The sequence below is a fragment of the Plectropomus leopardus genome, chromosome 14 (assembly GCF_008729295.1).
Source record: "Plectropomus leopardus isolate mb chromosome 14, YSFRI_Pleo_2.0, whole genome shotgun sequence".
NCBI lineage: Eukaryota > Metazoa > Chordata > Actinopteri > Perciformes > Serranidae > Plectropomus > Plectropomus leopardus.
In genome coordinates this window covers 14,887,301-14,911,699 of record NC_056476.1, presented here as the reverse complement: position 1 = coordinate 14,911,699, position 24,399 = coordinate 14,887,301, and the positions used below count along the sequence as shown (strand labels likewise).

Here is a 24,399-nt window from a genome sequence, read left to right as displayed (position 1 = left end):
CAAGCTAAAACATCACGCCTGCAGTATGAAAATTAGATTTCCATGGTGGCTATAGACGGGACTATAACATCAGATACAGGGTGTGTTTTTTCTCATTTTCACGCACTACAGCCATATCTCTCATTTGCAGGCCATTTTTTCACCAGAGCCAGTCCACTGCTAGACAGAGCTGTCCAGATTGTTTACCACAAAGGTAACCAGAGATTGCACCAACAATGGCACCTAATTGGTTTATACCAGACGACTCCTGGTCAATTAAATGCATAATTCATCTCAGCATTAATTATTCATTTCTTAAGGGACTGGTGCTGTGCTTTATTAGGAGAACTGCATCATGCATATTCAAATTCCCCTTTTTAGAGGTACTCAATAGGATATCATCTCAGCTGGGATGCCCATCCTAAAAAACAATAGCAGCCAGAGCTGTAAGACAACTTCTATTAATCACACAACTAAACCATAGAGGATTTTCAAAGATGAAAATGCCATATTAACCTGAGGTATGTAATGTCTTGTTTCTGCCATAGATTGTGCTGTCATATTGTTTCTGAGTTTAATTAATTTATTATTATTTTTAACTCTCTTGTGTCTTGAGAATACATTATTTTAAATAATACACACATCGCAGCAAAACTGTCAGTGTTAATTTAACTCAGTGTTATTTATTTAGTCCACATCATCATTTAATTCATTGCTTCAGATGATGTTTTTCTCAAAGAATTATTGATATAGAAAATTTTCCAATAATTCATAAAATAAATTAGAAAAAACAAACAAACATAATTAAAAATAATGATGGCTTATTTTCAGTTTTAGGGTCCTGTTATTGTGAATGCGGGCTCACCGTTGCACTGTCGTGGCTTACTGGGATACTTGAAAAAAACTGAGCATGGATGGATACATGAAGGGCCTACCGGGCACAGGCCCAGGGGCCAGAAATGTCAGGGGGCCCCTTGGCCTTCACTTACAAAATGTCATTCAGATTAACCTGTAGTGATGAGGAAGAGACTCAAAATGACCACAAAGAGATGCAAAGGAACTGCAAAGATACACAAAATAACTACAAAAATGGGCAAAACAACCACATAGGGCCAAAAAAAAAAAAAAACCAGAAGGTGACACAAAACGACTAAGACAAAAACGACCAAAAAATACACAAAATTAACACAGAGATGCAAAATTGCTTCAATAAGACACAAATCAACCACGAGGAGACACTAAAATGACTACAAAGAGATGCAAAGGAGCTGCAAAGACACAAAATAACAACAAAAAAGGGCAAAACAACCACAGACACAAAATTAACATCTATAAAAATAAAAAAAATAACTACAGGACACAAAATGACCCAAAAAGACACAAAATTATCTAAAAGAGACAGAAAACTGCCACAATAAGACACAAAATTACCTGACAGAGACCCAATTGATTAAAAAAAAAGGTTAAAAAATAAAAAAAAACAAAAAAGAAGAAATGACTACATGGAGATGCAAAAGGGCAAAAAGAGGACCAAGTTATCGAAGAGACAAAAGTCAGCCACAAGGACGCCCAAAAAGACCACAGAGAGATGCAAAGGAACTGCAAAGAGACAAAATACCTACAAAAATGAGAAAAACGACCAGAGACACAAAACAATTAAAAGAAAAGAAAAATGACCATAAGGAGACAAAGAATAAAAGACGCAAAACTACCAAAAAAAGGCACAAAATTACCTAAAACAGACACAAAGTTGCTGAGATGACACCCAGAATGTTAATGTGACTAACTTTCCATCCCAGTGTGATTATTATCACGATGCTGTACAATTTTCATCCACTGGGTGGAGACTGTTGCACACTGCTGGACTTAGTAGAGCTGCTGCACTGGATGAATGTAATCAGCTCCGGGACAGAAAATAATGCAGGCACCCTTTATTTTTTTAAACCATTAGTGAATTTTTATTTTACAACATAACTTATTATATGAAGATGAATATAGAATACATATAGTGTCCCATTTCTCTGATTTAAAGCATGCAGCTGAAAACAAAATCTTTCTTTGATTTCATATTTTATGCACAAACTACAGCCTTCCACATTTTCTTATTTGTCCTGTTTGTTGATGGCCCTGTTGCAAATAACATAACATAAAAACGAAATACATTGCCTGTTTTAAAACACTAATGAATCACAGAGTATGAGATTAAGGGTGTACTTAAAATAAGTATCACAAAATAACAAAAGCTCTCTTTTGTGAGTTAAGAAAATAAATAGCTTATAATGAAAAGTAAAAAGAAAGAAGTGTGCACAACTTGCATGTCATTTTGTCACCCTATTTACAGACAGACGTACAAACACAGCGAATACATATCACTTCGGTTCCATTATATTCAGACTGATCTCAGAGACTGTCCTTGTCAAATTCACACACAAAATACATGGTAGGGTTGCACGCCACGTCAGTCCACTCCCCAGACGCTACCATCTCAGCACAGTCCTCATCATCATAGGCATTGTTGGGCTCTCCCTTTCGCCATTTACTGAAAGTGGTCATGGGAGAGAGATCAACGTAGGTGAAAACACCCTCCTGGTTCAGGTCATGAATGCCAATGTAGACTCTGTTCAGGCCCGCTTCGGTGATGTACCCTGCGATGGCCGTGTTGGCTCCTTCATCCTTGGGCATGGCCAGGTGCCCCCCCCTCGTCTGACAGTAGACCTCAGCGTCCGAGTAGCGTTTCTCCTCCTTCACCAACAGATAGACCTTACTGTCTGTCTCTTTTATGCCAGCAACAGCTGCGGGGGAGGGCAGTGCTGAAAAATGAGCACTTGTATTTCTATAAATTTCACATTGACATGCCCAGCATTTAGAGATCTATGAGGATAACAAGTGAAGCAATAACAAGAGCTGTGATCAAAATGCTTTCAAAACGTTCAAAACACGCAAACAAGAATGCTTAGATCATACCATTTTTAATGAACTTCAGTTCAGACGAGAGCTGTGCCACCAGAATGTCCATTTCTCCAATCATCTTTCTCATTGGCGTGCACTCACATGGAACACCTATTATGGCAAAAATGTGGGGTATTACCACACAGTCATCTTAATTACTTCTCAAATTAAAAAAATATATCTAACCTCGCAATAATCTGTTTGACAAACTGAATAACATGGTGTAATCTGCCCTACAAAGGTTAATGTAACAACAGTCAAAGCAGGATCAGTGATGAAGATGATAATGTCAAGTAATCGTAGTCAAAACTGATGAAGTGAATATTACAACAAAATAATAGCTGAGGTTTACCTAAAATTTTCTGTTAGTAATTTTAAAACAGACATCTATATATGAAACAAATGCAAATTGAATAAATCAAGAAATGAAAACTGTTTACCTGATACTGAAAAAATACAAAACAAAATACTAAAATACTAAAATTGTAGTTACTGCACTTTATTTTTGCATAAAGCTATTTAAGGTAATACAAAGACAGAGTAAAGAAATTACAATATTACTGTATTCATGGGATCATAGGTCAAGTTAATCATGGTTTTAGGCATATATATTACTTCATGATAACCTATTAAGTGAGAGTATTACCAATCTTTATTTTTAACACATTTAGCAAATAGTCAAAAACCTTTGAAGCCATGTTTCTCAGTCTTTGTAGGGCAGTAATATCTCACCTGGATCTCCATTAGGGCCCCTTGGACCTGGGTCCCCCATCTCTCCCTTTACCCCTGAAATATGAAGTGGAATTATTCATATCACATGAACAACACCTAATTTATTCCTAAACAGGTAGATGCAAGTATACTTCTGCACTTTCTGATTACCTTTCATTCCACTTGGTCCCACTTTTCCGTAACGTCCCATAATGCCTTTCTGACCTTTAAGTCCTGTTTGACCTGAAAAGAGTGACGTTGAATTATTTATTACTATTCAAGCTATTTATTTAGCCATATGTCTCTGGTGTTAGACAAGAAATACTGCACCTTAAAATAAAAATATTAACTGTGATTTTTTAAACTAATATTTTCTCCCAATAAGTATAGTAATAAGCTGCTGTGTCTGTGTAATCTCCACCCTCCACTCCTCATTAAGGTCTTCAGTAAACACTCGTCCACAGCAGTGGATTCCACACATCATCTCTCCCCAAACCTCTCGCCCAAATGTAAACACTTGGCCATCTCTGGATGGCCTGGTAGTGATGTAACAGCACGCTATCAGCACAAGAAATGTGAACTTTACTCCAGCTCTTTTTTTGTTTCAGTTTAGTGGCAGAGATGAAAAAATTAGAGCTGCGTAGGTTTGGGTGGGTTAGAAACAAAAATATTCTTTACCAATCTCTCCACGAGGGCCAACTCTTCCTGGTCTTCCTGGTGCTCCTTTTTGTCCTTTCTCTCCTGGTTCTCCTTTAGCAGAAAAAGCAGACAAAAAAATAATAAAATATTAAAATAGATTCTATATTTTGCTTTTCTGTGAATAGTGTATAATGAATGGCATGCCTTTGAGTCCAGGGACAAGGATCTGAACCGTGCAGGACTCCTCTGCCAACTGCTGTCCATACGATGTCTGTGGTGTCATTAAACTCAGCACAGACATTATAATTATCGGCAATAACAGCTTCTCTCCTATCATCCTTTACATGGGCTGGTTGGTGAGCTTTACTGAAGAAACAGGAGAGATTAAGAAAAGATAAATCATCCACATTGCGGTCTACGGAATTCCTAAGAGAACACGCCCTACTGTGAGGAATAAACATCCTATTTTAGTCATTTTAACAACTCAAATATATACCTGAAAAAGAGCTCCTCAAAAAGTATGATTTCTTTATCCTATTATATTTATAATATTTGGTAGTTGTAAAAAACAAATAAATTTACATCCATTGGTGCAAGTTTAAGAAAGTACATTTGTAATCTACTACAATGTCTTCTAGATAAAGTAATGTTTGGAAGAAATAGCTAAGGATGGAAGCAACATCTAGAACCTGCCTCAACCAAAAAGACATAAAGCTTTTTTATCCTAAACTTGCAACAACTTTATCAGAAATCAATATAACCTCAGAGAAAAAACACCTATCAATGGTTTAACAGTATACTGCATTTCAAAATATGCATGTCTTACCTGCAGAGGTGTTTCCAGACAGAAGCTGAGAAGTAAAGCCAGCTTGCAAAGACTTGCAGGAGCTTTGAACACTGGTGGTCCTACAGAAACATTTCATGTTCCTCCACAGGCACGGCAGAATGTGTGTGATTGGACATTCGTAAACAGTTCACAGATAAAGTCCGAAGCAGCTGGGGCCTCACAGATAATTGGCTGGGAAAGCAGTCGAGTGATTGACAGTAAAGGGGCCCGATAAATACTCTATCAGATATTTAGAGAAGTGTATTTTGTAAAGTGCCAGTGATGTCTACCAGTTAATGTATTTCATCTTCATTCAGAAATTAATAATCAAGTTTTTATAATGTAAACCATCAAAGGCTTGACTGTAAATTTTAAGTGATTTTATGTATAGAGTCAATACGAGTTAAGTTTTTGGTATTTTGCATGAATATGATATTTTTTCCTTGTATAGCATTTCTGCAACTATCATGTCCAGAGAGTGCGCTGGTGATGATCGACTCACTAGTGCATGCCATCTCCTCAGATGCACAGATTTGCTAGTCCCCTTTGCTGCCACCAGATGGAGCCACTGTCCATGATAGTAGAGTGAAGTGGAGCTCCACTGACCTACATCTTTAATGTACATTTACTTGTGCTTTTATTTTTTGTTTTCAGTCAGAATGAAAAAAAAAACAGTATTTTTCTGTGTTTATTAGCCTTAGACAGAGTATAAAAGAATGACAAACAAACTAAACAGTAGATGGCAAATTTCCAGTCATAATTGTACTATACTAGTATATAGCATCCCAAAATAAAATGTTTCACCATTTGATATGATCAAGTGATTCTTGTCTTTGTCATGCAATATTTAGCATTTCATGCAAATATTAACTTTTAACTTACAAAGACAACAAAAAAAGTCATGTTCGTGTTTACATGCTGTCATCTAGTGTCAGTAATCAGATACGGTCCAGTTCAGGAGTATCAGATATCCTAATTAGATTTACAAACCCAGTGGTGGCTTTCAGTGGTGGATTGGATGTCTCCTTCAAAAATCCCCCCCAAAAGTTTTACATTACCTGCCTCTGAAATATTCATGACTCTCAAGGCAACATTTGCTGCCTTTTCATTGCAGCCAGTGACATATCTGACAGGGGCGTAGCACCAAATTCTGGGCCTTACTGCATTAGTAGGCTTTGTGGGGCCCCCACAAACTACAAAGTCAGTTGCTATCTTTTTTTTACCTTTCTTTTCTTTTTTGGAACCCCAATTTTCTCTCTCAGGGACAGACGTGTTTGTTGGTACTCCAGCAGCAAAAGCACTCACTCGGCTCTCGCTGCATTTAGAGACAAATCCTAGTGCAGGATCAGACTACTCCATTTTCAAGGGGTGAGAGGGGCCTCCCAGAGCTTCCATTATTTTTTTCTTATACAAAATTCATTTGTCAGCCAATTTTAACTTTGTTAGGTTACCAATTACCTAGAAATAATACTATATATACTATAATACTTTAATATTCCCCACATTCATGCTGAAAATGTATTTACAGAGCATTAAGTGCATGTTGTAGTATTTAGATCTAAGTATACAGTTACTAGAGATGTTTTGATATAATCTAGCTGTTACTCTATCTCAAAATACAGCAAACGTGCATACTTGTAAATGGGCTTTAAATGTTACAATGTTTTCTGTTTTGTGGGTTAAGGGACTGGATTGTAACACATGTCCACCCCTCCACCCTATAATTGAATTAAATTTACTCTTTAATGCGTGAAAGCTAAAGGTTCAAAGTTGAGGACGAGATGAAAAAAGCCTCGTTTCTTCCACCTGTGAATTCTGGTTTGTGTAAACAGTTTATTTTTGGCCAAAGTTAAAATGAGACATGTAAAATAAAATTATTTTGATGAAATAGCACTATTTCTAGCTCAGATTTTATTCATCACAAATGATGTGTCCAAGGATGAGGAGATCATCCAAAAGTTATTTGTGTTCTTAAAAACTGTGATTTTTTTTAAATCTTTTTTTTTTTTTTTTTTTTAAGAAAACATGCCTTTCAAAGACCTGTATGTATGGGGTTGGAAGGCATGTTTTATTTTGGTTTTTTTTTCTTGTTTTTAATCGACAGTAAAATAACCACAACCATTTGAAGTTGTATGCCCCAAAATAAAAACAAAAGTCCCTTACCAGTGCTTAAAAGATTTTTCAACATGCCTCTGCCTTTTTTCACCATCCCTCCGCCCTCATAAATAAAAACAGTCCCTAAAAAAGAGGAAGCCAAACTTAGATTTTTGGATAATAAATGATAGCCATGCAAGTCTTCCTGCCCCGTGCTGATTTTCTCCTCTGCTTCACAACGGATTTCAATTCTATTTTATTTTTTTAGCCTAAAACACAAAGCTAGTAAAAACAACCTGACACAGGATCTTACGAGCGGCACTTTAACGCACCGTCAGCACTGTACGGTCAGAGTGACGTCACCTGGGCTCACCGGAGCACCGAGCACCGCCTGTCATCCAGACAGCCTGCAGCTCCGTCCGTCCTGTCCTGCGCTGTCCTGTCCCAGGAAGAAGGACAGAGAAAGCTGGACTATTGCTCCAACTCCGTATGAGGGACTTAAAACTCATTACTGCCGTCCCGATCGTTAATTTGACCTCGTGAATGTAAGTGTTTGTCTAACTTTGATACTTTTTTTGTCCAATAGCCAGCGTCAGAAACAACCTGAGGTACTTTGTATTATCTTTACAGGTAGGTGGACAGAGTCAGTTCAGTTGCTGTAGTCTGCTGTGTGTGATAACTGCCTATAATTTTGCTTAATCATTAACAAGTCTTGCCCTGCATTAGTGTTAGTTTGCACACAAACTCCTATTGTTGTATAATGCTTTATTTATAAGGGGCCTCGTATGCTATTTTATACAAAAGGTATTGATATGTTAAAATCCATTTAATCATGATGTTTTCTTAAACTTATTTAACTGCCAATTCTCCTTCTTAATTCTTCCATTTCTTTCCCCTTTAGCTAATTCAAATCCCCATTAAACCAACAATCTAGCCTATCTTATCCACCTTTTCAAGCATGGCTGTCTGTACATGTCTTCATCCTGTTGATGTCCAGTGCATTTTCCTTGTCCCTTTTGCCTGGTAGAGAACAGGAAACAAGAGGCAGGAAACCAGAGGCGTGTCTGTGTGTCCTGCCTTTGCTCTGAGCCAGCGTCCATTCATTTGTGTGTGCGTTTTCCTTCTCCCTGTGCTTCATGGGACACCCTTCTGATTTGCATTGTCTCCCACACAAACTGATCACAGACTTTTATTTGTAAGGCTTAGAACTCGATGTGTTTCACCTTACGGTCTGGATTAGGGTCAGATACTAAGAGGATTTAGAGCTGCAGAGTCAAAGTTACTCATGACTGAGCGACTGGTCTCTGTTTTGCTAACAGTGATGTAGACTTTTAAGCTGAAGGCCATCTACCTATAGCTAAGTGATAGAGCAGATTGTTTGGAGGTTTAAAGGGGGAATCCCAAAGCTTTTAGTACATTGAGCAGTGCTGTATGTTATGAACACTACACTAGACTGCTCTTGGTGTATGACACAGATTGTATGCATGACTTGTGTCTTTATTTAGCAGTATATAGAATATTTCAATCACACCAAGAAGTGGTGTCATTTAGGCTTTTGGTGGTTATGCAGTTTGAAACAGAGCATATTTCCCGTGTAGACATTGCTATAATGTAACTTGGACCAAAGAAGGGAACTGTGGGAAAGCTTTGTGGTTATCAGCCATCAGTCCGAATGATCCCCATTGCCTTGATCTCACACCTCAAGATAACAGACTGGGAAAGTAATCTTTATCCTCCCTCCTTCTGCTGTGTTTTTATCTCACTTTAAGTTTGAACATGGTTTTGTGGTTTGATAATCAAATGATCACCACTGCAAATGAGTGTATGTCATCCATTTAGTGTACAAACATATCTGAAAGTTACCGATGGAGCCTTTTCACTTGTTGCAGCCAGCGCTTGTAAATGTTGCACAATTAGATTTGTGTATTGAACTTAAGTATCCTGTCAGTCAGTGTAAAGACAAGTTGGTTTTGCTTTCTGCGACAAAGAAGCTTTTGGTTTATTATTGATTAAAATTTTGCTATGATGGATCCAACAGATTGCATTTATAAGTTTGTGTCTTGCTAAATTGAGTTTTTTGTTCTAGTTTTGGCCTTTATGGTGGGTCAGCCACTTACTGAGCTGTTGTCCCACCCTGGGCAAAGTCATTTATTGTAAACAAAAATTATTGCTCTAATAATAAAGATAACAGCATACCATGCATCGTACATTCACTTTCATGGGAAGCAGTGATAACATTAAGCTCTGCTTTGCGCATTTAATCATTTAATTTAGAACCAGGTTTAGACCAGGTTTTCATTCATTTCTACCTACATGAATTTACATAAATAAACATAAATAAGCTGTTGAATAACTAATATGTTTTTATATTTAATTCATTTATATTAGCATAGCTACATAAGAGTTGTCCAAATATTCTGTTTGCTAAAAAGTGTAACACATCTGTTTTCTCCTTGCTAGAGGTAAAGCAATTGATGAAATGTGACTAAGAACAAAGAGTCTTGTGTTCTCGTGTTTTTCAACAACAATATCTTATATCTCTATGTACTGGGTTTACAAAGTCCTCAGAGTGAGTCACTGGCTGGAAGTTGCTGAAGCGTACTAAGAAAAGCCAGATGTAAGCACGCTGACCAGACATGTCGTGCACTTGACAATGAAGCAGTATAAGTCTGATTGTGGTTATTATTGTAGGCACTAACAAGCAATTGTCTATCTTGTGTTTAATAAGAAAAAAAATGCATGCTGGTTTTGCAGCAACTTGCAACTTTTCAAGAAGTTATGGTGCAACACAAAATAAAATGTTCAAATAGTCTTTTGATTTTTTGTCAACTGAGCTTTAAAAGGAATATTATTTAAAAAAAAATCTCAAATATTGTGTTTCAGAAAATGTTAAATAATGCAAGATCATTTGCGGTCCAGCCTCAACTAGGTCCAAAAAAAAAAAAGGCAGAAGCAATGCAGGTGGTCACAATAGTTTTCCATCTCTATCTCTCCCTCAGTTGGCTCCACCATGCTCCACTGCTTTACCTGTTGAACTCTGAGTCCTTGCTGAAGGCTGCATCAGCACTTTGCAGCACCTATCCTTTCTGACATTCAACCTCAATCCCTGAAGCTAATGGGATACTCGAGCATAACGTCAGCACTTTTGCTGTGTAGAAGTGGTTGTAGGCTCAAGAACCATTAATGGCACGCATGTGAAAATTTCAGCTATCACATTTGACTGAAGATGCTCTGATGATGGCAGCACACGATTAGGACAGTAATTATCCACTTAGTTGTACAACTGCTGCTGTCAATTACAGAATAAAGTTGTACAGTTTTCTTATACAGCTGAATGTATAAAGCTGTGTGTTTTTTTGCAAAAACAGTCCTTCAAAGAGCCAGCCAGCAATATATCATTGCCATAGTTGGATATCCAAATTTTACACAGATGGGTTGGGTACTGTAAGGATTTTATTGATACAAATATCAAAACTGGGGGCGCCCAGTGGCTCACCTGGTGGAGCAGGCGCCTCATGTGCAGGGGCTGTGTCCTCACCGCAGCGGCTGTGGGTTAAATTTCAGCTGCACGTCATCTCTTCTCTCTCCCCCTTTTATGCTTTCACTGTCCTGTCGAAAAAAAAGGCAAAAAAAACATATCAAAACTAATGCTGCTTATTGCCACGATACTTATTGACAGTCTTATCTTTTGATACTCTCCACAATATGGTGCCAAAATTTGATTAGCAAATGTCTGGTAGTGATGAGCCTTAACAATATCAAACATTACACGAGAACTTAAGTCACTAAACTTCTCAGACGCTAACAGAAAAGGACAACAAAGAAAATAACTCAAAAACATAAATCACTTGGGTCTGGGAATGCCATAAACATCATCTTCAATTAAAAAAAAAAAAAAAAATGGGCTATTTGGGAGATAGTTGCATAAAAAATCAGTATACATAAAGTACTATACAAAATGTAGTGCACTCCAAAATGTCATACTGTAATAGAACTGTCTGAGGATTACCTGCTCTAAACTGGATTGTTTGGCCTGGCAGTTTAGGTCAGGTCATTTGGGGCAGCTTTGTCCTCACTAGAAACTGAACTCCCTTCAGTCTTGTCCCAGTGGAAGATCCTCTGTTACAAGATCAATGGGAGAAATTATAGGTTAAAAGAAAGTGAAGCACACAGCATTAGTTAGTCAGGGCACATTATCCAAATGACTGAGGGAATAAAACTGTAGATCAGTGCGACAATGAAACCATTCTCATCTGTGTTTTTGTGTGATCAGTTCTTTGAAATTAGTGTCCATGTTTAGTAAAGATAATGTTGACAGACAAAATATCGTGTTAAAAGGATTTTCATTAAATTTCATTTTCATTAAAATTTCATTTTGTTACTAGTTGACCCTCTTGAACCCCGAGCAAATTAATAATATCGTAATTTCTTTCAAAAAACACGGAAGGATACAATAAGCAACCAAATTAGCAAGGAATTAGTAAAAAGTTACAAGACACATAAAAAGAAAAAGATTAAAAAAAATATCAACAATGAAATAGCTTGAAAAAGTGCTAAAAACTTTAAATATATAATTATAGTTTTTTTCTTTTTTATGCCTTTTTAAAAAAATATTTTCATTTCATTTTGTTGTCTTTTTCCAGACATCACTTGCCAAGTTTTCAAAAAAAAATCAAACCAACTGGCTCACATTTTAAAGGTATGAAACCTCGTAAAAGGTGTCCGGATGTAACACAAAAACTGATGTCGATCCACGTTTCAAAGGGTTATGACTCTGGTGGGTATGAAGGGATATGAATGGATATAGGAAAATTCTGCCATGCAAATCAGGATCAGGTGAGCGACAATAAAGCAGAAAAATGACGCAGAGGAAATTAACCTCATGGGGGACTAATGTTCTCTCAGTTGTTAAATTAGCAGCCCTGGAAACTTATGTTTGTCAGCTGTTGAAAAAAGATGAGACACATATTGTGTAGCTATGCAAGCCCCGAGCTGAGCGTAGAAGCAAATTCAATTTGTTTGAAGCACTTATGTAAATATGCAAAACTTGGTACTGTACTTTGCATATTCATTTTAAGCCACACATGCTTCCCTTTATTCATGCTGCCTCTCTCCTCCTCTCCCCAGTTGTGTGGTCGTGCTGGACTGGAGGTAAGCCATGGAGGATGGGAAGCCAGTGTGGGCGCCCCACCCTGCCGACGGGTTCCAGCTGGGGATGATAGTTGACATAGGAGCCGACACGCTCACCATAGAACCACTGAACCAGAGGGGCAAGGTGGGTCATCACACAAATGCACGGGCACACACACCCCTGCTTTCCATTTACAGGTAAAGTCCAACTGTGGAAATAGGTGAGGGGGGTTTGTTTTCCTTTGATGTGGCTCAGCTGATGGGCTTATTCGTTTAGTGGCGCACATAAATCAAGTGTTTTTTGCCATAATCCCAGGAGCATGCTCACAACATACGCAAACGCATACATTCATAAACTCAATACTTTCATGGAGAATTACAAAGCATCGTGTAAGAAATAAAACTTGTTTTCTGTAATTTTGTCACCATCTGTCTAAAGTGCGATTCGAAGGCGTTAGCACAACAATGTGTAAAATGTGAGAAACACGAGAGACCACATGTACAGAGGCATGAATAAATAAAGAGCGCAGCAGCAGGTGCGCTGATAGTGTTGCCTAGAGGGAGAGCTGCTCATTAGGAGGTAAAGGCCACCTGTTACACCTGAGCCGTCACGAGTCCCCTGCAAGCAGGCCTCTGATGTTTACAACAGACATGTACCCAGGCAGTCACCTCTTCGTTTGTTTCATTTGAGGTGTTTTCACCACAGCTAGGGACCATTCTAACCTAAGACATTTTGACTTGTTAAAGTAAGCGATGACCGTGAACCAGCATGCACAATACCAGGGCCCTGGTACGGGAACAGCTACATGGAATACAGTCATTATTAACATTAAATGTCCACTAGAAGGACAGTCCTTTACTTTTTTTAAAAAGTTATTTAACCTTTACTGAGCCAAAAAGAAACCCTTGAGATTAATAATCTCTTTTTCAAGAGTGAGTGCTGTAAACTAGCTATAAGAAAAACAAGAAAACAGGGACAACTATAAACAATTAAAGAGACCATTTAAAACACACCCTGACAATGGCACATTGATGATAGCAAACTAAACTCCTGCAACAGTGCTTTGAAACGGCCTAGAGGAACCACTGAGCGCAACTTTAACTCCTTCTGTAAAAGCTTCTTCATTTATATGGAGCTGCATACATAAAGGCTTGTTTGCCAAACTAAAGTAGATAGCTTTATGTTTCTCTTGATCTTTTAATCTGATAAATGCTTCTCTGGTAAAGTCATGTTTGTAAGTATGAATTCCTTGCACTGAATAAAAAACATACGACGATGTGCTTTATGTAAAGTTATGTAGTTAGCTTAAATTTAAGTAGGTTAGATATATAAAAAGAGACATGGTGACAAGGTAACTTCAAATAACACAGAGTTACATTTACATAGTTTTGAACACCAGTCTCCCGGGGAAAAGTCCTGTGTCTTTACACCAGTCAGCACAGTGATCACAGCCTCACCAATTATGTGGCTTACGCACATATTGATTATTTTTTTTGTAGATTTATGTACTATAGTGCAGATAACCGCCTGTTAAAGTATGTTAGAATCTACCAATGTCATCAGAAAACCTTGTGTTTACATTGCAATACAGTCTCGCCTCTTTTGAGAATTGTTTGGAAACTTTTCTGAGGGTATACTATTTTAAGTTTTTAAAACTGTACTTCATTCAAATATCACCAGTTACTAGAAATGTAATGAATAATTGATGAGTTGTCAACTAATAAATTTAAATAATAAATAAACTAAATAATTTGCAGGAAAAAAAATGATTTCAGCTTCTTAAATGTAAATATTTCCTTTTTTTTCTTCATACTTCTCCATGACAGTAAATTGATTATATTTTGGTTGTGGAAAAAATAAAACTAAACTAAAAATAAAAAAAGGAAGTCACCTTGGGCTGTGTGTAAAGGCTATGCACAAATATTTAAAGTTGTACTACACTCAGCTGGAGAATGTGAAAGAGTTTGTGGTGAATCTCATTTGGCATACATGTGAACTTGAATGATCGTGATCAGTTTTTTGCAAGGCATAAAAACTCTGTCCCATTCAGTGAGGGAATGAAAGGCCCAGTGAGTGCCTGTTTTTTACTGTTGTGTGGAGCTCATTAGTGCCTCAGCTCAGTGCACGACCTTCTGCCCGGCTGCCTCTTCTCTTTGTCAATTTTATTGGTTAGACATTTCTCACATGGTTATCATTGTGGACGCCCAGATTGAGCCAAGGTACTGTAGCAGGCACACAAAGCAGATTTTGTTTATGCTTACAGCCTGTTTGCAGTAATAAACCATGCATCACAGCACAGACTGAGGCACACAGACAGAGAAGCTGTGGTATTGATATAGAGAGTGTAATGAACTTGTAAACGGCGAAAAAGAGGGATTGTTATTAATATAAACTGTAGGGAATAATCAGACACAGTCATTGTTCTGCTTTAATCATGTCACTTTGTCTGATTACCTTTTTATAGGTGCAATATTCACTAAGCCTGTGAAAAGGGAGGAGTTTGTAACTTGATTGGTTCCTACAGCAGAGAGCACCACCGTCGTCTAGTCTACAGCAATCCCTATTTTTAACCGCTCTTTTTCGCCGTTTACACACACACACACACACACACACACACACACGAACACGCATGCACGCACACACACACACACACACACACACACACACACACACACACACACACACTCACTTACTCACTCAGGTGTTCAGATCCAGTTGCTCTCCCACCAAATTATTCATTATCCTGCCATGTCTCCCCTTGTTTCTCTCACAGCCGGCTTGTTCCATTGAATTTATTTCCATTAACTCAGACTCTTAAACAATACAGTGAGAATATCAGTAACTAATTTAGCCTGGGAACATGTCGCACCAAACATCATTACTGTGATCTTTAACCGTGATAAATGATTCATGTTTTTTCATTCTCGCTTAGCTTTTTTATTATACCTAATATGTCCCACCTCTCCTTTATGGATGCTAATAAACACTTGTTTTGTGTAATATCAAAGAACATGGAGAAGTCTTGCTCATAAAGTTGGCAGGCATAAATAGGTGCCACTTGTAGCATGTCAGTCTGTCCTGGAAGTGAGATAATGCGAATGTTATAACAATGAAAACCGTTTGTGTTGCAGACTTTTCTTGCTTCAATGAGCCAAGTCTTCCCAGCAGAAGATGATGTCAACAAACATGTCGATGACAACTGTAAGTCCGCCCAGTAGGCTGTTGATTCTATTTCTACACTTTTTAATGCTGGCTTTCTTAACATGGTGTATTTACAAGTATTCATTTTGTTTTATTTTCTATTATCTGTTTTTTTCCTCTGATTTTCAGGTTCCCTTATGTACTTGAATGAAGCCACTCTTCTCAACAACGTCAGAGTGCGGTACATTAAAGACCACATCTATGTATGTTTTCTTCTCTGTCTATACTAGTCTCTATATTAGCACAGTTTTAATCCTTCATATACGTATGTGCTCTAGCAATAGCTTAAAGGGACAGTTCACCACAAAAATAAAAAATACCTATTTTTCTTCTTAACTATAGTGCTATTTATCAATCTAGATTGTTTTGGTGTGAGTTGTTGAGTGTTGGAGATATTGACCGTAGATATGTCTTCTTTCTCTTGTATATAATGGAACTAGACTGCACTTGGCTTTTGGTGCTCAAAGCATAAAATACTAAAATAAAAGAAATAAAAGCGATGTCTCTTTCAGAAGTCATGACCTGGTTATTTGTGATAATCCACAGACCTTGTTGTGAGCAATTTAATTTAGCAACTATTTTCTTTTACCAAACTACATCTGCCAAACCACAGAAGAAAGTGTGCATCTACTCATGGTGACATCATGAGATGTAAACATCTCCATCGTTTTACTCGGCTGAGCTGTAACGTTAGCTGACTCAGCGATGCATGTTCCTACATGAAACTGCTCACAACTAGGTGTGATTTCTGAAATGAGTTATTGTTGTTGAGTTTTCAAAATGTACTATATTTGGCGCTTTTAGCACCACAAGCTGAGTGTCATCTAGTTCCATTATATTCGAGGAAAAGGCACATCTACAGCACTCAGCAACTCACAACAAAACAATTTAAATTGAAAAATACCACCAAGGGTAAGAGGAAAAATAGGTGTTTTTGATTTTTGGGTGAACTGTCCCTTTAAAGTCACTACTATTTGGCTGCATCATAAGGAGATACAGTAACAAGTTGGAGGACAGCAGGAGAAAGGATCTCTATCCTTGTTTCCCTGGGGAGAAAGTACCAGGTGGTAAAGAGGGAAGGGAAGATAGAGAAGGGTCTTTAAGTCAGACGGGCAAACCCAATCCTGATCCGAGTCACTCACTTAGGAAATGAGGGACATCTGGTAGACGGGAAAAGCAGGCCAGGGAAACAGGTTAAGGTGTGTCTCAGCAACCTTCATTGGGCTCATTTTCGTCTCTGTTGTCTCTCATTGTTAAATAATTCATATGTATTTTTGCTCAACTTTCTCTAAAAGCAGTGAGTCTAATCATACCTGTGTTTATATCTCTCACAGACTTATGTGGCCAATATTTTGATAGCTGTGAATCCTTACTATGACATCCCCAAACTTTATGGCCTTGACGCCATCAAGTCGTACCGGGGAAAGTCACTGGGAACTCTGCCGCCTCACGTCTACGCTATAGGTGAGAGCTCACACCTTATCAACAACATTTTATATGTACTGTTAGGCAGACAGCATGACTTTTACCACATCAGTTCTGTATTACCAATAACATTAAAGAGGTACACACTAAATTAGTACACAATATATATCTAACAAATCTATATCCTCCAAACCTGGATAATGAAAACAAATTTTTGCAATAATAAACCAGAATCTTTAACACATTAATTTGACCTTGGATAGATTTGGTTGCTTTTTGGATTGAATGAAAGAGTAACTAGTGTGTTAAACAAATCATAATATCAAAATTGAGTGTTAAAATGTAATTCTACATTTTGAACAAGACAAATATAACACTGAATTTACTGGAAACTTACTGATTATATAGGATAACTTGTACATACTTAAATGTAGCATAATGAAAATTACCCCCATTTTCACTGGATTTGTAGGTGGATTTAAAGAATATGTTAAGAAATTATAAACACAAAAAAGTAATAAAATTGACCAAGTGTTTGGTCGGTAATATAATTTATTTCTATTTGTTTATTTATTGAAATTCATATCATTGTTTCTGTAGCATGGTTTTGAGTACTTGTCCAATTGTATATTTGAACATTTTTTGTTGTTTCGATTTTGATTCAAAGAACAAAAAAGGAAAAAAGTGCATGTTTAAGTAAGGGGGGTAGCATACATAACTACAAAATGCAGCGCTTTTACTTGAAAAAGAGTAACAAAGTTGTGATGGTTGTAATTGTTCTTTTTAAAGAGGCTTTGGATTTAGTTTATTATGGGAAACATATCATTAAATTACGTATTATTTCATTGCCAGTGATCCCACTTCTTTTTTTTCAGCTGACAAAGCCTACAGAGACATGAAGGTTCTGAAGATGAGCCAGTCCATCATAGTTTCCGGTGAATCTGGTGCTGGAAAGACTGAAAACACCAAGTTTGTTCTTAGGTATGAGGCATCCTGCATCCCATTTTCATCTTCCCTTCACACTCACCTCTGTAATAATATTAATTTTCCCTCTACTTTCAAACCAAGATAATCCACCACTGTACTCCAACTGCACCAAATTAACTAGAGTAACTGCTGATACCCTGCAAATATCTCATAAAACATTTATGAACAGTAGAGGTGATAAAAACAGCATTAAACTGGAAGCCATTTCCAACTGAACAACAAAAAAAGTCGCTTTTCTTGCAAGATGAAACTACTGTATTGATCTTTAAATTTTATAAACCTTGGATTGGGTTTCTGTGTTGGTATCTCTTTGTTTTGTTTTAAACCATTTTCTTCAATTCATCATTGCTGATGTCACCCTGATTTCATCCCCATCCTGTAGATATCTCACAACAACATATGGAAGTGGTCAAGATATTGACGAGAGGATTGTAGAAGGTAATACGATAACAAACCAAAAATGATCAACTGTTAGTAACTATCAATACTGTATGTTTCATAAGGGGGCAATGTGATACTGATTCTGTTTTTCCAAATTTAAATCTCAGCAAATCCCCTTCTTGAGGCCTTTGGAAATGCAAAGACAGTCAGGAATAATAACAGCAGTCGCTTTGGGAAGTTTGTGGAAATCCACTTCAATGAGAAGGTAATAGGTCATCGCTGATAAAGTTCTTGGATAGTCAATAATTTGTTGTTTGTGGATCATGAATTTTAAAATCTAAATTTTAAAACCTGGTTCTCCTCTCGTGTTACCAGAATGCAGTCGTGGGAGGATTTGTCTCACATTACCTGTTGGAGAAGTCGAGGATCTGCATGCAAAGTAACGACGAGAGGAACTACCACATCTTCTACAGGCTGTGTGCCGGAGCATCTGAGGACATAAAAAAGAAACTGCACCTGGACTCTCCGGACAGCTTCAGGGTCAGTGGGCTTAAGTTGGGCAGTTACACTAGAAAGAGCAAAAGTAGAGTAAGCTACAGTATATACAGACATACCATCAAACATTGCATTTATGTTAAGTAATTATTACTGTCGCTTCCCCACAAGCATACGAGTGTGTGACCATTTTGTTTTCCCCTGGATTTTCACGCTTTCCATGAGACTTTTTGGACTTTACAAAGTGATCTCTCTTGTTCTCCCACACCCTGCAACAAAAATAGCCTCCATTCTCCCTGAGCATGGTGACTGTTTCTTCCCATGAATCTAAGATCATATGACTCTCTTTGTGGTCTCTCAGTGAAGAGACGTAATGATGTCTGTACAGGTGAACCTGGTCCGCAAGTCTTCCCTCAAAGGTCCATGTTGAGATGAAAATCGCATACCAAAGGGTGCCTTGTTACAAAAAGAGATGCATGACCAAGCACTGCTACGACTTTCCAAGCCTTAACACTTGACTTTAAAGACATCATGATGTCATTTTTTGGCGCACAAACCTTACACCGGTGGCACAAGGGCAAGCATGAACCAAGCTTTCGACAGACAAAACGCTCTGCAGAATTTATGTTTCTCAGAAAAAGCTACACCTTATTGTGAACAAAGATCATTTCAACTGTGACATGTGCCAAAAAGTGAAATGAAACTGAGGAGCTGCAGTCTTGTTTTTCAAGAGACAAAAATATATTTTTAAGCTTTAAGCTTTTAATGTAATTAAAAGGACTTAACTGTTTTGTTTTCTCAGTCTTTCGGAGCACACATTGGCTGGCAGTTCTACAGAAGTCCACTAGATGTCACAGAAGCTTATTTTTAGTGATGTTGAGTTCCTCCCAAGTGAAATCAAAATCCACCTCAGTGACAAAATATTTCTCAATTGAATTCTTTCCCCTTTGATTGCAATTATAAGCTCAGCGGGTGCAAAGTCAGAGAGCATAAAGGTGTTTACTGCAGCCTTTATTTTCCTCTACATGCTCGACAAAACAACACTTAATGGAACAACAAGCAGCTCAAGCTGCTCCTTTAGTTGTTTATCATTGTGTCATCATATCAGGTCCCTGAGGTGACACCCATATCAACAGAAGCAATTACTTCACGCGATTCACTACTAGTCAGCTGTGGAGCAATATTTGGAAGACAACAAAGTAAATCTTTTAGATGATGGGAATCAATACAAATATCCCCACGAGGTTCGTCACCACGAGTAAAATGCGTTTATAGTGCTTCTGAATTTAATTTATCAAAACACTGATTGCATTTAAGTGTTTTTTAAGCTGATTTATTTTCTCTGTTGCAGTACCTGAACCGAGGATGCACCAGATACTTTGCCAGTAAGGACGCTGATAAACAAATCATGCAGAACCGAAAGAGCCCCGAGGTAATGTCACGTTCTCTTCTGGCTTTATCACTCTAGCCCACAATACCTGATTATTTTGGAAACTTGTGTTACATTTGGCTTCCGTATGTCAATAAGGCAAAGGCAAAAAAACTTATTGTAATGCAACACATTTGGATTCTTTGCACAATTAATCATTTATACAGATGTGCGTTATTCTTTTCCCAATAACGACGAGTAAGCACCGGACTGAAAGCAAATCCCAGACATACGTTAAAGGAAATCTGCTGCACACACGAAGCTACACAGGAACTGGTCAATAAGAATATTCCATGCCCTGAAATTAGTTCAGGTCTGTGTTTTTGATGAATTATGTATGACACGAAAAAGCAGTGGCTGCAAAGCCTGCAGGAGATGTGTAATTAATATCATGAAACAATTAGGGGAATAAGTGTGACATGTTTCTCTCTTAGGGACTAATTAGACATGTACATTTCACTCCTTGTTTTCTTAGATAGAATATCTTGTCTTATGCTAATCAAAGTTTCAGGAAAATCAGGAAAACAAAGGCTTTCAGTTGTGTTTTAGTGGATTTACTCATGGGTTTATTTAGTTGAGTACATTAAGAAAAATGCAATGACTGAAACTTTTTTTTTACCTTAATAAACCAAAAACTGTGGAATTGCATAATGACTGTAGCTCTGCAAGCTGTGTTTGTAAGCACAGTGTCTTGTTAATATGTTGCTAACCAAGTCATTGTCTGTCCTTCCATGTGTCTGTGTTATATAGGACAATAAGGTGATGTTTCCCCTCTTATCAGGGCTTTTTGCTCTGTGCTCTTTATCCTGTATTTTCCTAAAGTAAACACTGAGACTCAGGATTTACATGCTGCTGTTTGTAGTGTAAACAGGAAATGAGTGTGCATGCTTCCTCTTTTGTCTGCGTGTGTCTGTCAGGTTTAGGTGGGGTTGGGGCTGTATGGTGCTTAGATACAATACAGTACAAAAGGATGTTGTTTGCTTATTCAGCTCTTCTTTCAGTTAAAAAATACAGGGCTGCACAATTATTGTATATTTTCCATAGATCACAGATTGTTTAAGATTGGCGTTTTGTTTTTAATAGTCAGCACATGAATGAAGGTGCAATTAAAGCACTTCGCTCAGTGCAAAAACTGAATGGTTTGTTAACGTACTGCACAATCAGGAGTAATAAATGTGCGGCCCTTCTTGATTGTCACTGTTAATTAATCTTTATTCCTAATTCATTTTAAAGTGTTCTGTTCCACTGACTTTTCACAATGCATGCTTAATTTTTCTACTGCTGTCTTGATCCCTGAGACATTGCTAGATATTTCATTTGCTCTTTTGTTGCACTTTCTAGTTTGTAGTGTTTGCTGTGTGCTGTTGGTGGAGGCTCTTTGAACACATTAATGTGAAAAATTGGTCTCCTAAGAGAGCAAAGGCTGTGTTGCAAATACCGCAATTTGTGAAGAAAGTTTTGTTTTTCTTGCATGCCTCCATGGTGAATGAAGACTCCCAAAACAAATTTTTTGATGAATTGATGTAAAACAGGGCCATGTTTCACAACTGCGAAACTATATCAAAAGATCAATTTACAAACTCTCACAGTTGTGTGAAAGTCTGTAAACTGGTGTTTTGGTAAAGTTTTGCAGTTGTTAAACGTGGCCCACATTTACTCCAATGCATCAAGAATTTTCACCTTTTTTTGGATTCTTAGTTCACTGTGGGGGAATGTAAGAAAAACTGAGTTTTCTTCACAAATTCAAACTACCATGGGGTGAGTAATTGATATAAAAATGGTCCTTTTTTGAGTGAGATCGTCCTTTACCATATAGTTTTTATAAATAAGGCTGTTGGCTCGCCTCCAATTCAATTTAAAATCAGATTTACTCAGCATCTATAGACAATATAATTTTAAAAAATGGATCAAATACAGAACATAAACTACTAATCTTGAATTGAATCAGAGTAAATCAGATTTAAATTGAATCCTCACACGCTCACTCTATGGTCTGTTTGTCTTCTGAACTGTACCTTTTCTGACTCCCTCGTATGTTTTATAGCATCTAAAGGTCGGCGCGTTCAAGGACCCTCTACTTGACGATCTGGGTGACTTTAACAGGATGTGCGTGGCCATGAAGAAGATTGGTCTGGATGACACTGAGAAACTGGACCTGTTCAGGGTGGTTGCCGGCGTGCTGCATCTGGGCAACATTGACTTTGAAGAGACGGGGAGTTCTTCAGGTTAGACGGCTACTGTTTTATTGCAGATATTAACCACATTTAAGATTTTCAATACTTTGGTCTGGTAAAAAAAACCAAATTGTATTCTTGGTGTTTGTTGGACTCTTATATTTGTTTTTCTCCTACCAGAGATAAGATAGACTTTGTCATACATTTTTTTCCCTGAAGAGGCCCACTCGACAACAGGGGTTCAAAGATGCATAGTAAAATCTTTTTTCACACAATTTTTGAGAAGCTGGCATCATCTTGTTTTTCTCAATAAATGTGAACTCATAGAAATCCATAGATAATTGTTACTGAATAGATCAATATAAAATACAGAAAAATAGATCTGCTGTCCTTGGGTGTCACTACTATTTAGTCCCAAAATGATGACAAAGAAAACCTCTGTTTCCCTGGTAACCATGATCCGTCTCTCATTATTTCTCTGGCTCGTTCTTTGTGTCTCTACAATAAAAGTCTCTGAGGATAAAATAAGTATACTTTGAAACTTTTCTTAACGCCAGTTTTTCGAAGTTTCTCCCTCACTCATATGCTGTAACTTACACCCACTGAACCTGAAGACCAGCTCTGAATCAGGCTGTTAATATCACAGCTAAAAGCTTTCACTCTTTATCTTCCCATCAGAGACTTTTTTTCTGATTTTTTTGTGGCTTTGCAGCTGTGTTCCCATTGTCTAGGAATTTAGAAAACATGTCTTATACAAAGGGAGAGAAATTATTTCACAAATCTTCAGAACCACAGATTCTGGTAAGGTTATTTTTGTGTGTTTCAGGTGGTTGCATCCTCAAGAACCAGTCTGGCCAGTCTCTGGAGTACTGTGCTAATCTGCTGGGTCTGGACCAGGATGACTTGCGTGTCAGCCTCACAACCAGGGTCATGCTCACTACAGCAGGGGGAGCCAAAGGAACAGTTATCAAGTAAGAACAACAGCACTCTTTAAAAGCACTTTAAAGATCTGTGACTCCTTGCAACTTCTTTTGTTACTGTTGACAAAAAATGATCCTCTTAGCGCCTTCAGAAGTCACTGTCAGAGTTAATGGCAATTGAACTCTGTGTGTGTGTGTGTGTGTGTGTGTGTGTGTGTGTGTGTGAAGACAGAAAATCCTCAATAGGTCTGAAAATAGCCAATAATCCCAGAAAGAGAGAGAGATTAACCAACTAGAATTTACCCGACATGGGCAGTAGCAGGGCAGTAGTTGCTGTATTTATTGGTGCTATCCTGCAAAGTTTAAGATGATCTGAAGTTAAATGCCCTTTATTATATGGTCTTATCATAAAGAGTATATGACTGATCTTATTCCTGTCTAAATCAATCAAAGCAAACTCCAATAAAAAAGGAACACAAATGCAAGGGGGGGGTTAGGGTTTTTTGCTTGTGAATAAGGTACTTGTACATGATTGTGTGGTTATTTCTTGCAGACTGAAAAGAGAATGTGTTGCAGTGTTATTGGCACTGCCCCTGTGTACTTTGGTGATGATGTGGCGTTTGAGTGATGGCGCCAGGTTTGATAGATTAATATTTCAGGAGGGCCAGATGCTGGCCTGGCCTGGAAGTGTTTTCTCCACATAAATAATGCAGCCTGTATCTGAGGAAGCAGGCGAGCATGGCTGCAGTACAGTAAAGGCCTGGTGTCTGGGGAGCAGGTGGAGCGAAGGGGGCCTGGCTTTGTCATTAAGTCCCAGACAGATCCACCCTATACCCCAGGGAGGTTCAGGGTTACAGAGGAGGGGGTGGTGGAGATGACTGAGGCTCAAACTAGTGTGCATATGAGACATTGCATTGAATAAAAATGCCTGTCACTAAGATGAAATCAAAGGATTGTATGAGCTTTTTAAGTATAAAACCCATAGTAAAATGGAGAAAAGACAGCTACTTTAGCCTTAGCATAGATGGATATTCCTGTTTTTAATGGGTATGGGTTTT

The 24,399-nt window shown here is 37.8% G+C and overlaps 2 protein-coding genes across 3 annotated transcripts in view; one reads left to right on the top strand and one right to left on the bottom strand.

Moving 5' to 3' along the window:
- Positions 1-1,916: 1,916 nt before the first annotated feature.
- colec11 (collectin sub-family member 11) lies at positions 1,917-5,205 on the bottom strand. Of its 2 annotated transcripts, none has more exons than XM_042501299.1 (7): positions 5,105-5,205; positions 4,483-4,644; positions 4,318-4,389; positions 3,811-3,882; positions 3,661-3,714; positions 2,944-3,039; positions 1,917-2,789 (listed from the first exon to the last, which is right to left on the bottom strand). In XM_042501299.1, exons 2-7 carry the CDS (start codon positions 4,613-4,615, stop codon positions 2,380-2,382), a joined length of 837 nt encoding a protein of 278 aa, XP_042357233.1. In that variant the 5' UTR covers positions 4,616-4,644; positions 5,105-5,205; the 3' UTR covers positions 1,917-2,379. The 2 variants fall into 2 exon arrangements, with proteins under 2 accessions (XP_042357233.1, XP_042357234.1); XM_042501300.1 differs by having other exon boundaries at positions 1,917-2,771.
- Positions 5,206-7,644: 2,439 nt separating this feature from the next.
- Positions 7,645-24,399, top strand: part of myo6b (myosin VIb) — a 53,882-nt gene continuing 37,127 nt past the window's right edge. Inside the window, exons 1-12 of the mRNA XM_042500686.1 lie at positions 7,645-7,743; positions 12,326-12,473; positions 15,461-15,530; positions 15,660-15,733; positions 16,865-16,994; positions 17,831-17,936; positions 18,325-18,380; positions 18,491-18,588; positions 18,699-18,863; positions 20,170-20,250; positions 22,292-22,472; positions 23,248-23,392. Coding sequence (XP_042356620.1) covers positions 12,357-12,473; positions 15,461-15,530; positions 15,660-15,733; positions 16,865-16,994; positions 17,831-17,936; positions 18,325-18,380; positions 18,491-18,588; positions 18,699-18,863; positions 20,170-20,250; positions 22,292-22,472; positions 23,248-23,392 — 1,223 coding nt within the window. The 5' untranslated portion in view covers positions 7,645-7,743; positions 12,326-12,356. The remainder of the gene's footprint in view (positions 7,744-12,325; positions 12,474-15,460; positions 15,531-15,659; positions 15,734-16,864; positions 16,995-17,830; positions 17,937-18,324; positions 18,381-18,490; positions 18,589-18,698; positions 18,864-20,169; positions 20,251-22,291; positions 22,473-23,247; positions 23,393-24,399) is intronic.